The sequence below is a fragment of the Aquila chrysaetos genome, chromosome 4 (assembly GCF_900496995.4).
Source record: "Aquila chrysaetos chrysaetos chromosome 4, bAquChr1.4, whole genome shotgun sequence".
Classification (NCBI taxonomy): Eukaryota; Metazoa; Chordata; class Aves; order Accipitriformes; family Accipitridae; genus Aquila; species Aquila chrysaetos.
In genome coordinates this window covers 58,261,110-58,274,897 of record NC_044007.1, presented here as the reverse complement: position 1 = coordinate 58,274,897, position 13,788 = coordinate 58,261,110, and the positions used below count along the sequence as shown (strand labels likewise).

General features: G+C 38.0%; 1 protein-coding gene across 8 annotated transcripts in view; it reads left to right on the top strand.

Annotated features, from left to right (window-relative positions):
- The window catches only part of MPPE1 (metallophosphoesterase 1), a 32,744-nt gene that overhangs the window by 14,222 nt on the left and 4,734 nt on the right, over nt 1-13,788 (top strand). For 7 of the 8 annotated variants that reach the window (XM_030012138.2, XM_030012141.2, XM_041123098.1 and 4 more), the window contains 4 exons: nt 8,871-9,256; nt 10,115-10,223; nt 11,659-11,762; nt 12,381-12,461. In XM_030012138.2, coding sequence (XP_029867998.1) covers nt 8,982-9,256; nt 10,115-10,223; nt 11,659-11,762; nt 12,381-12,461 — 569 coding nt within the window. In that variant the 5' untranslated portion in view covers nt 8,871-8,981. Of the gene's footprint in view, nt 1-286; nt 1,265-8,870; nt 9,257-10,114; nt 10,224-11,658; nt 11,763-12,380; nt 12,462-13,788 lie in introns of those variants that run through there. The other variant, XM_030012140.2, reaches the window with a different exon arrangement.

The following is a 13,788-nucleotide window of genomic DNA, read 5'->3' as shown; positions in this document are numbered from 1 at the left end:
ACTCTAGGTTTGCATTCAGGATATGTTTCAAATTGTATTCAGGTGAGCTGTGTTTGTTCTATGCATTTTAAAAAATGTTTAGTTTCTTGACAGATTAAAATTCATGAGCTAGAGCATAATCTTCGAGAGCAGAGGCAAAGAATTGAGCAACTGGAATGTAAAAAGGTTTCTTGGAAAACTAGTGCTGTTTCTGGAAAAAGAAGTCAAACCCCAGAGGGAGAAGTAACATCGCACAGGGACGTTTCTAAAAAGAAGGAATCCTGTTGCAGTAAATACTTAGGTAATGGTACAGTTAATTCTGATGATGTTCCTTCCAGTATGCCCATCGGAGAGGATGCGTTTCATTTCTGATCCAGTGGCACACTCCAGGTTATTTCTTCTACTTCAACCAGCATTGTCTAAAATGTTTTTCATTTTTGAAAACCTATTACGTAAAAATGGCATCTCCTAATCAATGTCCTATCTATGGATCCAGCCTTGCATTTGTTTGTGATTAAAAATAACTGTTTGCTGCTTTTCTCTTTTTCTGGAATTGGTATGTTGGTGTAATCATGGGTGGGAGTGCATGGCTGTATTTAGTACTATTTATTCTAGCAAGATATATCTATGTAGATCTCTTAGTGATAATGTTTGCTGCTCCATTACACAAAAGAACCTGGTTTTAGCCTTAAAATGTGGGACAAGCTCAAACAAGTATTGTCTGCGTATGTTCTTCCTCGCATAAGTAAATTCACAAGTTAAGGTGCAATCCTGCTCCACTTCAAAGCATAAAAAAAGAGATTGAAGAGATCATATAATCTAGGCATAATTTGCAGGAAATGTGCTGTCAGCAAGGGCTAATGTGACCCTCTCGTAAGTTAGAAAAAGATAATCAAGGCTTGTGATGCATGTTTTCTGGATTTTAAAGTAAAATAATCCCACATTCAAAGAATCTGGCAGATTCAGATTATCCAATTGACAGATCCTGTAATCTTTCATAGTACCTGGGAGTGTGCTGGGCCAATTCTTAAGAATAAATCACTTTATGAAAAAGGTACTTTAAAAAGCTGAACCATAATTTTCTAATATCACAAAATGTAGGCAGCTCTTTAGCTGTAAGATGATTCATATGAGGGGGAGGTTGACTATAATGGTTGAAGTCTGTATTTTTTTTAATTTGAATATAGAGCTATTGTTGAAGGAGATTAAAAAACTGAAGAAAGAAAATGAAAAGTTGTCTACAGAAAGGAGAGCACTAAAAAATGAATTAGCTGGATTAGACAAGGTAATTTATTTTAGGACAAGTTTAAGAATAGGTGATTTTTGAAAAACTAACTTTTCTGCCTCAACTGAAATTTACCTTTAGGCTGAACGTATGCTGTTGTCATGCAAAATACATAAAAAATCAATTTACAGCATTCTGAGAAAGAAATGGAAATGAATGACTCCTTGAAACATTAATGTCCTACAGTACTGCTTGGCTAAGGAAGAAGAATAATGCAATCTTAATTTTTTTTCTTTTTTTTTTTTTGTTTTAAACAGCTGTGGATTTTCTTGTAGTTTTTTTTTAAATGTTTGGGCAATTTGGTTTCTTTCATGAGAGATTATTTGCCTCAGTTCGTTACAAAGTTAAAATTGTAAATGCTGGTAACAGTCTTAATTCCTTCCAACAGACATTTGCAGAGATAATAAAAATATTTTTTTGAATGATCACTTCTATTGCTTCATGATGTCAGTGAGAGGAAACCTATTTTCTCTTGAATTTAAACATATCAAAGTGCCACTGACAGAACTCTATGCTGAGGGAGGGCAGAGGGGAGTGCTTTGATGTTTTCATGATAGATTGGTACGTGTAGAAAGTGAAAATGTGAATATTTGGTAATTCTTGAAATATGTGAGAAGATGAAGAGATGTTACCTAGCTATAGAGGACTTAGTTTAATGTACTGACCTAGGATTTTATTTTCAGCAACAAACTTGTTTAAATTGTTTTTTGCTTATTCTTCAAGTCTTGTGTTGGATTTTTTTTTTTTTTTTTGAGAATCTCTTTCCTCATCTTGCAATCCTTTCTCACAAGCTAAATAATATTATGGTGGCTTTCATTACAGGTGTAACAGTAAAACATGGTGATAGTTCATTAGATGTGAAACTTGTAGAGCATTGAGCCAGGGTGAGTTCTGGATCCCCATGCTTGGGAGGGAGTTAGGGACAACACATGGCCGAAAGCTTCATCTTTCAGAACAGAAATATATAAATCTGAGGTTATGGCTTTTTATCAGTGACCCTTTTTTAGGTAGTTTTAAGTCACTGTATGTTATTTAAGATGTATGTAGCTGTTTTTTTTTAAAAAAAAAAAAGTCAGAAGAATAGGCAGGCGAATATGTCAAGTAAAGATGATACAGTAAGTAGATACAGTGTTATTCTGGTAGATAGGACTTTCCAAGGTTGGTAAAAATTAAGGTCTGGGTGATTACACTCTGCTTGCTGTCCTTGTATTTCCCAACAGCTTCTGACTTCACTTGCAAAGGACCCAAATTGCTCAATACGCTTGAGTTGCAGGACCTGAACAAAACATAGTTCCATTTAAGCTATGGGCCATCGATATTTTTACAGTTATATTTTTAACAGTTTATTTCTGTGAAGCTGAATTTATCTCCTAATTGAATTAGGTATAGCTAGAACTGCTTGTTAAGTTGTCCATTCTGGGATAGTATAATTATGAAAGGATCAATATGAGAGAGTGAAACCACATAGGCTGACATTAAATAAGTTCAACAGGACTTGTTTTTTATGGCTTTCTTATTGGACTGTCTCTTTACATTCTGTGTAGCCTTACATATTGCTCTTTTTCATTCCCTTCTTTGTTGTACATTGCTTTTATGTGAGCCAGTTGAACCTGTTGGATAGTGTTACCCATTTTAGGCTCTGTCAAGTTTAATGCATTATAAATCTTGTCCTTTTGAATATGAAAATCAAACTTTTTAATATAGTGTAGTCGTAAATAATAGATCCTATTCTGAAATAGGACATTCATTAACAAAATGTAGTTGTACTAAGACTTCTAAATGAATAGTAGCAATTTACAAAGCAGTTAAGGTCTAAAAATATAAAATATCTTTCTAGGTGTAAATATGGTATCCATTTTCCCACCTTAAACTCTTTAGTACTGTTGTCTTCAAATGCTAACATCATCCTCCTTAGTTTACTCTCCTCATCTCTCTCCTTGCTTGTTGTCCCTTTTTTATAATCTTGCAACTTTCAAATCTTCAAAGTTAATGCTACTGGCTGACTTCAGCATGTATAGCTATATTTTTTGCACAGATGAGTTTGACATTATTCCCTTGTCATTTTGGACTGTCATTTTGTAGCTTTCTGATAAATGAACGTTTTTTCCTTCTCTTAATTTGTCTTTCCTATTATTAGCCTGTATTTCAGGCTCTGGCGTAACTTGAATTCTGCTTGCATTGTGTGTTCAGGGCAGAGTTTTAAATTATTACGTAAGGTTATAGTTAATTGCTGTATCTCGCTGTAGCTGTGTTTGAATAACACAATCATATATTAATAAAATACAAATATTAGTATAATTATTAATATAATTAATACAAATATAGAAAGTGTCTTTGAACTTGGAAACAACTGAAATGCTGACTAGCTCTTATTGAGAATGTCTTTGAAAGAAACTTTAAGGTGAATATTTTTGGTTTTTTCTAGGATTTTTTTGAAGAGATAGAAGATCTAAAGCGTGCTGTACAGGAATCTGTGAAACTGAATAATCAGTATGAAAAGTGCTTGAAACAAATAAGTGTAATGTATGGACTTCCTTTTACAGCACATTTGTAACTACTGATTAATTTAATGGCAAGTAGATTTTCCACATATTTTTTATACTTACTGCAACATTTACACCTACCATGGCTTATGTAGTACCACATTTTGATAATATTATGGATTCAATAATACGATCTCAGTATGACAAGCTGCTCTGAAATGTTTTTGTATTTTGTGCCTTTGATTTTTGTTTATATGGTTTTTAAATAAACTGTGGTCTGTATAACTTCAACTAAGTTTCAAAACCTCTCTCTTTCACACTTGTAAAATACATTCATTGCAGGAGTGGTTGTGGGTGTTTATGGGAATATGATAAAATCTTTGTATTTTGATTTGAAGAATTTCCCAATTTATCCTTTTCTGTAAACAATATAAAATCAATGTAGGTGTGTAGATCTGGCAGCCTTTATGAATTTCAGTCCTAAGGATGTGCCAACGCAGACAGAAATTAATTCTATCATTAAATTATTACAAAGGGATTTCTTAAAAGAAAAATGCTAAATCCCTGCCTGGAGTTTTTCTTTAATCACAATAATGTTAAAATTTGTGGATGAAGAAAGGATTTAGAGTTTAGAATTGGAAAGAGTATGTTCAGAAAGATGTGTCAGAGAGTTGTCTCTTGCAGTATCAAAACAAGAATTCATCAGAAGCTCTTATTTGATTTGAAGAGATCTGGTATTTGAAGTGCTGAAAGGAAACTGGAGCGGAGAGTGTCACGGTTCACAATGTAGAAATGTCACGTTGCTTCAGAGAGAGAGGGAGCTTGGCAAGAGACAACTCCCATTTGCAAGTGTACCTTGCGGAAGTGAAACCTTGTGAGATTTGAACCTCAACTTGTTTGTAACTACATTTCACAAAAGTTTAACATAGTTACATTATAGAACTATAGTTACATTATAGAAATATATTTGTCTGAAAGTTGTAAATCTGTACCTTTGTGACATTGCCATGGGAGAATTGAGTGAAAACTTTTATCATGAGGTTAGAAATACTAAGCTTGCTTATAAGGTAATACAGCTTCTTTAGCTTAATAAAAACACTTGCACGCTCTTTAGGGATAGGACTAGGAGTAGGATTAGGACTCTTGTTTTCCACTTTGTTTGTTAGGACAGTTTTATGTAGTTGTAAATTAATAAATAAATTGGCCTCAAAAGCATATGAGGCATTCAGAGTTACATATTCACTAAGTAAGAGAGAGGCTAAAGCTCCAGAGCTACTTGTTTCCTGGTCTGGCTATAGACCATTGTGTCAGGTTTCCCTTGTTTCGTTCTTGGCTCACTTGTAAATTAAAGCTGGATAATGTTCTGAACAGAGATGGAAAAGGGAAAGAGGAGTGATGCAAGTCTGTGTTGCCAGTAAACTTGATGGATGAAAATAGGAAGAATAGGATGTATGATGAAGTATTTCAAGTGCAAAAATGTATCTAATATTTGTTAGTAAGCAAAATAAACATGAATGCTGGAGAAGGAACACATCAAACTTCTTTGTCTGAGCACTAGTCACTTGAGCATTTTTTTTTTTTTCCACAGTTGTGGTATAAAGTTCTACTAGCATGTTTACTTTGGTGACATTAAATGAATCAGTAATTGTCCTCGTCCACAGGCTGGTTTTTAAATGTTATGCAGAATGGTTCTTAAAACGTGTAGATGAGGAAGAGTTCAAGGTTATTTCTCCCCTGCCTAAAGAATGTATACATGGACCGAAAACAAAATTGTTGTGACTAGCAGAATTTTGCTGTTTGTTAGCTACTGAAGATGAGGGTTTTCCATTATAGAGTATGTTCTCTGCCCAAACAATTGAAAATAATGAATATGGTGAAAATATTGATCTTGCCTTTATGATGAGCTTTTAAAACTTTTAGAAATCAGTTTTACATCAGGCCACTCCCATATATTTAGAACAAGAAACAGTGAGAAGTCTTTCAGTCTTTTCTCATAACTGAGGTCCTCAAGCTCTAGTAAGAAACCAGATTCTAGTCTAATCTTAATAATCAGCTGTGCAAGGAGGAGTAGTAGCAATGTAGTGTACAGTGATGCGCTGAACCACAGCTCCATCTTGCAGTGTGTGTGCAGTCTGACAGCATTATTTTTGACCTTGCCGTCACGTGTGAGAGGATGTGGGTCTCCGGTCCTTGGGTACCCGTATGTGAGGTTGGGATTACTACTGCATGGGTCCGGTTTCTGGTTAAACTGCTTGTACTTTGGGGTGCAGAGATGTGCAGCCACAGTCCTGAGCAAACAGTTGAGCTGGCAGGTGGCAGAGCGAGGGAGGCAGGGATTTCTGTCAGCTGGTAGTAGGAGTTGTCTTTCAGCTCATTCTGCATCACTGAATTTCTACTATTTGTTTTTTTCTTTCCTTTTTTTTTTTTTTTCCTTTTCTCTTTTCTTTTTTCTTTCACTATCAGGAAAGCTGGAAATGTAGGGTGCAGATGGGAGACCTCTGGCATCTTTCACATCTGTGGCACAACTCCCAAAATAGTACCAGCTAGCAGCAGAAGCGCCGGGACAGGGAATGTGTGTAGAAATGACTGGCTTTATGGTTTTGATTGTGTCAGTTGCTGCTTGTGACTTTGGAAAATGGAAGTTTTGCCTTGAAGATATTTTTTTCTTCTACTAATTGCAGGTTTTGGTGGGTTTTTTTGCATTTGATGGGATCCCTTTACTTCTGAAGATCTGATTTTTTTTTTTTTTTTTTTTTTTTTTTCCAGTGATCTGTAACATTGGCTTTTTGCTGCAGCTCTGTAGTTGTTTGGACAGCTTCCAAAGAAATTTGATGTGTGAAAAATAATGTAATGAAAAGCTTCTAGAGAATGCATAGATATCAATAGCAAAATGTCAGTTTTTATTTGTTTTAAGCTTTGTGTAGGTTGTGAACAAGAAGAGACCTAGAGTTTTTTGATTTTTAGGGTTTTTTTTTTTTGTCATGCCTAATGCAAGTTAAAACAACTTACTGGCATTTTCTGTTCAAATTAGTACTTTTTTTGGTTGGAAGAGGAGACTATTTAGGACTACCGAAGTCTACTTCCAAATTTCGGGGTAGGTGCAGTTTGTGCAGGATAAGGCCATATGAATGTGTGTGCTTAGTTAAGAATTTACCTGTTTTTTGTCCTTGTTTCTGTGTCTGTTGAACAGACATTTCTGCTTTAATCTTGCCTTGTTGTGAGATGTACAAACAAGATCTTGTTGATTTTTATTGCTAGTTAAAGTGCAGATGAGATTAATATTAAACAAGTTAATCAGCCTTTATGTGTAGTTCCTCTGCGTTGTGAAATTGTGACATCTGGCCAGTGGCTTTCTCCTGCTAAATTCAGTTTAGATAGAACTGAATTGGATGCAATTAAATATTAGTCATACTAATGTTAAATAATGCATATTAGAAATGTTACAAGATGCAGACTAATGGTTCTTTGTTTTGAATAAGTACTTTGTAGTGGTGATATGGGAAGCTCGTTTTTGAAAATAAGTGGCTATTACCAAATAGAGGTTTTGGTTGGAAAAATAAGATAATAATCGCATGTCAGTTTTTGATTTACATGAGACATCAATCAAATGGGCTAGGGCATAGGGCAGTAAAGCAATTTAAGTTCTGTTCTGTGTTCTGCTTGTAACTGAGACCAGATTTTAGAAAAGATCTGCTAATTTTGTGTGGTTCTGTAATTTTGTCCTAGTGTTCCTAATGTTTACGGTCTAAATATTTGAAGGTACTGAGTATTCACAGTTCTAATCAGATTTAGTCAATTCAAATGAACATTGGCTGCTAATCGCTGTCTGAGTACTGTGTTCAGTAATTGCTAACATCCTGGATATCAGTCCTATGTTAGAATTTTTCTATTGTGGAAAGCAAAATTGCAATCCCATTCTTGGGTGGGGGACAAGACTTTGTGGATTTCTCTAGAAGTTTGTTCATGAGCATGTGAAGTAACATCTTTATAGCTCTTTATAGTCTCCTGGAGGCCCTTTTACTTGTGACCATGCTACACTGTTTACCTTTAAAAAGTGGGTGTTTCAGACATGCAGTACTCTTCAGACTGAAACCCTGAGAGGTTGCGTGTGGAACGTGAGTGATCTTACTTGAAAGTAAGGGCTAGTATCTCTGTCCTCGCAGGTGGGATACTTGTTTCTTGTGGGCACTTACACTGGAAAGTGTTTCTGCCAAGGACTGTAGGACAAACAGAACTGTGAAAGTGTGGGTATTTCCTCCTTACACCAGGAATAATACGTTTCTGTTAAATGCCTGTAAACAAGTGAAGCAATCAATGAGCCCTGTTAAAATTCTGGCTTATCAGAGTGAAGACATTTGTTTTGGATAAGCCTTTAAAATGGCATAAAATAATATTGTAGTTTCAAAATGGGTACATTCCCCGTTTGGGTTACAAACTATCCAAGGTGGAAGAAATCAGTAAATACAGTAAGCTTAGCTTCATTTTCCCACATTTCAGCTCTAGCATAGTTTCTGTTTCGGAGGCTTAGATGTATCTTGATTTCCCCTTGTTAGAAATGAAGCAGTGTTCGTTAACTAGTCATGTATTTGTGCCTGTCTTCCTGGAAAGCTCTAGTGAACTTGTTCTGGGATAGTAAGTTGCTTGTCGTTCTTAGAGATTATTACAATGAGCCGTATTAAAGGTAGTAATGGCATTGATTTGGCATAGTCATGTTATGTGACTTCTGCCAGAAAGTGGTTGCATGTGGCATTGCAGTGGCCAGGATGATATGGATCCTAATTTTTTTTTTTTTTTTCCCCGCTGTTCAAGCTAAGCTCTATCTTTATCTACCTTTGACCCCTACTCACAGTGTTTTCACTGTATAGTTTTAAATGCATCATGCACTAAGATCCTGGCTGGCTTTAAACTGGTTGCCTTGGTCCTGGTAGGAGAGAGTGTTCTGTGCTCAGCAGCATGGCCGTCTGCATACTTGAAGGAGAAGAGCAACTTTGCTTTTTAGGTCAATTACATATTTCCAAATCTTTCAGGATGACAAGCAGCTAACACTGTAGGCCTTACGTGGTAGCTTTTCACAGAGCATGCTGGCTTAATGACTATTCTATTTTGTATTATTTTCTCCACAGGGATTTTTTACTGATATGAAGCCCAACGTGATCCTTTGAACTAGCCCCTACGGTTTTCACCTGAGAGAGGAGAACTGAGCCACTGGGAGAGAGTCTTATGCTGGTACTGCAATGCTGAGTTCTAGCTCGACCACTGTGAATAATCTTCCTTTGAAGAAGAGGCTCTGTTTCCTGCTGAAACTTGTGTGCTTTGTCAGCTCAGTGTTAATATTTTGTGAATTTTTAATTTATTATGTGGTAATTTTTCAATGTCAATGGCCAGAAGTGAAAGGTGGAGCTCACATGAGTAAAAAAGAGACTTCAGCTTCAGTCCTAAAGGCCATAATTTTAGCTGATACTCACCTACTTGGTGAAATCAAAGGACATTGGCTGGATAAGCTAAGAAGGTAATAATTAAATTTTTTAAATAATCTCTATCCTGGTTTTAGAGTTTTTAATAGTAGCTAATGGGACAGATGTTGAAAACCAATGTTGTGGTACTTGTAAGAAGCGTGCATGCTGCCTCTGACTTGCCTATTTGGATCTGTGCTGGATAATAAACCAGTGTTGAAAGGTTAATGAATGGGACTTACTGAGGCGGTGCAGTCTTGAATGTTCAGGTAGTATGTGGGTGTAGATGCCTGAGCATTTTCAATGGGTCAGATAGTCTTTTCCAGTATGTAACTATTTTATAAAATGCCTTAAAAATGAGCGAGATAACTTTGATGTCCCAATAGTTAATACCTTTAATTGCAGAGATAAGGAAGCTGGTAGAAGTTTGTCTCTGTAGTAGAAGAATCAGAGGCAAAATCACATTTAAAAACAAAGATAATCTAATCCTACGTCTACAAAGCTGTTTCTGTTAGTCCAAAAGAAGAAAAAGCAGAATTCTGAAAAGACAGTACTAATTCTACTGTGATATGAACATTATAAACTTCCGCTGCAGAAACAGTAGCATAGTAAAACATGTGCAATAATTCACTGTTCTGATTAATTGCTGTTTATTGGAATTGTAATGAAAAATATCCAAGCTGGTATTACTTCTTGCATGACTTGGTCCGGGTTGTATTGTGGTGGAATTACCCACCAGGTAAGATGCACCTACTGTACTGAAACCTTATTTCTAACTATTTAAATTGAATTTCATATTGGCACTTTCAGTATGTAGGAGCCATCTTCCCATTCCTGCGAGGCTGTTTTTGTGTATTCAGAGGTGAGGATCTAGAAGTTGGGCAGTGGTGACTGGGTCTGTATTTTCCCTTCAGGGAATGGCAAATGGAGAGATCTTTCCAAACTGCGTTATGGTTACTGCAACCAGATATTGTTTTTATTCTGGGAGATGTCTTTGATGAAGGAAAATGGAGCTTACCTCAGGTATGACATCAACAGCTCTCTTATTTCAAAAAATGAGGATTTCTTGAAGGAAATGGATGACAGAAAAAGCAGACTAGGTATGCAAGGCTTTGTTTAATATTACTACAGTTGTCCTACTGGTAGAAGTTTCTAGCGTTTTAGATATGAGTTGAAATTTTGTGATTCTCCTTCATATTTGGTAGTATCTTGACACTTTTGCCCCTCATATAAAACTTAGAAAATGTAAACATCTCAGTGTATGCTTCCGTATTATGTACTTGTGGGTTGACCCTGGCTGGAGGCCAGGTGCCCACCAAAGCTGCTCTATCACTGCCCTCCTCAGCTGGACAGGGGAGAGAAATTATATCAAAAGACTCGTGAGTTGAGATAAGGACAGGGAGATCACTCAGCAATTACTGTCATGGGCAAACCAGACTCAACTTGGGGAAATTAACTTAATTTATTACCAGTCAAATCAGAGTAGGATAATAAGAAATAAAACCAAATCTTGAAAATGCCTTCGCCCCACCCCTCCCTTATTCCCAGGCTCAATTTCACTCCTGATTTTCTCCACCTCCTCCTTGCCAGCGGCGCAGGGGGACGGGGAATGGGGGTTGGGGCCAGTTCATCAGCCGTTGTCTCTGCTGCTCCTTCCTCCTCAGGGGCAGGACTCCTCACTCTTCCCCTGCTCCAGCGTGGGGTCCCTCCCAGGGGAGACAGTCCTCCATGAACTTCTCCAACGCGAGTCCTTCCCCTGGGCTGCAGTTCTTCATGAACTGCTCCCGTGTCGGTCCCTTCCACGGTGTGCAGTCCTTCAGGCACAGACTGCTCCAGTGTGGGTCTCCCACAGGGTCACAAGTCCTGCCAGCAAACCTGCTCCGGCGTGGGCTCCTCTCTCCACAGGGCCACAGGTCCTGCCAGGAGCCTGCTCCAGCGTGGGCTTCCTATGGGGTCACAGCCTCCTTCTGGCACCCTCCTGCTCCCTGGGCTGCAGGTGTGTATCTGCTCCACCGTGGACCTCCATGGGCTGCAGGGGGACAGCCTGCCTCACCATGGTCTTCCCCACGGGCTGCAGGGGAATCTCTGCTCTGGTGCCTGGAGCACCTCCTCCCCCTCCTTCTTCACTGACCTGGGGGTCTGCAGGGCTGTTTCTCTTACATGTTCTCCTCTCTGTGGCTGGTGTTGTGCAGCAACTTTTTCTGCTTCATAAATCTGTTTTCCCAGAGGTGCTACCACTGTCACTGATGGGCTCGGCCTTGGCCAGCAGTGGGTCTGTCTTGGAGCCGCCTGGCATTGGCTCTGTCGGACATGGGGAAGCTTCTAGCAGCTTCTCACAGAAGCCACCCCTGTAGCCCCCCTGCTACCAAAACCTTGCCATGCAAACCCAATACAATACTAGTGGACCTCTTTGATACAGTTGAACAGCATTAATTTCTCCATTTGTTTTTTCATGCAGGCATGGGCAGATGATGTCAGGAGATTTCGGAAAATGTTTAAGTATCCAGTTTCTACTGAGCTCGTGGTTATTGTGGGGAATCATGACATTGGATTTCATTATGAGTAAGTCTTGTCAGTGAAAGGAGTACACAAGTGCCAAGAACGAAACGTCAGCATGCATACAGTAACTGTATTTGTGTCTGAGCGACCTCTTGTGTGGTTACACAGAAAGCTTTTGATCATAACCAAATTAGAAGGGATTGTAATTTAGAGAAAGACCTTAAAAGGTATCCATCTGTGCACAATGCACTCTAGGAATAAATTTTAGAACAGGTTTCAGGCTACTTTTACGCTTCTCTGAGCATACATGAAGTTGTTCAGAGCTGGTCTTTCTGCATTGGCAGAGAAACCTCGAAGCTGCTTTTCCTTGTGTTGGGCCTCCTTGTCTGAAAAGTGTTTAGTCTGAGCATATTCTCTTTCCTGTTATCTCAGCATAGAAGAGTGTAAGTGTGTGCCCTGGCTCTGCTGTACCTCTATAGGATGGCTGTGCTTACACTGATGGGACTGGGACAGAGTACACAATGGGTGTCAGAGCATCTCTATGAGTTTGCTGAATGAAATACGTGATCTAGATAATGGAGCAGCAAGCTGCATGAATGGTCTACAACTGTAAAGCAACTGTGTTGGATGATTTACAATGCCAATTTCTTACCTCAGTTGTATTTTTGCTCTGTGACACAGAATGACCACTTACAAGGTAAATCGATTTGAAAAGGTTTTCAACTTTACTTCAGGAAAGCTAATAACGCGGAAAGGAATAAAGTGAGTATATTTAATTTTTTTCCATGTTTAGCGTAGTGATTACTGAGCGAGCAGATCAGAGCGATGAAAACTGAGAACTGGGAGTGGACTTTGTAATGAAGTAGTATGGGAATGCTTAACTTAGAGCTCCCCCCCCCCCCGCCCTTTTTTTTTAACTTTGTATCTAGCTTATATGTTAAACACAAAACACTTTGTACAAACCTGTAGTTTGATGTGGAGGGGAAGCTGTACTTTGAGCTAGGTAAATTGTAACAATTTCCTTTTAAATGGAAAAGTACTGTGGAGTCAGAATCAAATTCCCTGGTTTGCCTTTTTTACTTCCTTGCAGCTGGTAATGACCCATGGCTGTAAACGTAACAGAAGAATCGGATTCAGTAAAGAAACACAAACAAACCCCCTCTGTGCTTACTAGTTAAGAGTTTCATTAATTTTAATAACTTCTTTAGTCTGCAGAACTTAACTCATGTTTGAGGAATTTGGGAACATAGCAGTTGCTTGTCCACAGTTTTTCCACAGGGTGGGGTAATAATGCACAAGCTGGTTTTGGCTTAGAGCAGACCTTGTTGCAGAGCTTGTTCTCATAGTTGCGTGTTTGTGGCTGCAGTTGTCTGCCGTGTGCCCTTTTCATTACTTTTAGATACCATGCAGGAACCCAATGAGGGAAAACAATAGTGGGTTTGTGGAAGGCATTTGTCTTTAAACCTCAGATATATGAAGGGAACACCCATTGCTGCTCTGCATTTGGTATCTATGCCACCAGGTTATAATCAGTCATGTAAATGTAGGATTCAAAACCTACAGGTTTACACTGGTTCTCTTAAGCAAACATTAAAAATTTTCTGAACAGGTCTAGAAATTCGTCCTTTTTTAGGAAGATCTATCAGATTCATGAATGCTCAGTATAATGCTATTGTTCATCATGCAGATGTGGGGTCCTCTAGATACGTATTTCAGCCATTTTTAAAGATAAGTTATTCAGGAATATCTCCATGTGCCCTCTGATAAAACAGCACAGCAGAATTCTTGCATATGGTTGCAGATTGTATGTTCAGTATCATATTCATTAACTGAAATAAGCTGCATTATTAATGAAATGTTCATAGATAAACTATTTTAAAACAAATCTGTGGTACAAAAGCAGCTTAATTTGCTAAAAGAGAATTAAATTTTGGTGAGTTTTGACCAGTGTCTCTTAAGTGGAGGGATTCAGCTTATTTATGTCTGTAAAACATACTGAATTGAACTGGGAATGTATCTCAAGTCCTGAATGAGTGACTAAACAGGTACGAATCTTGTGGCCGAAGTTCAAAGTTGATTTGAAATCTAC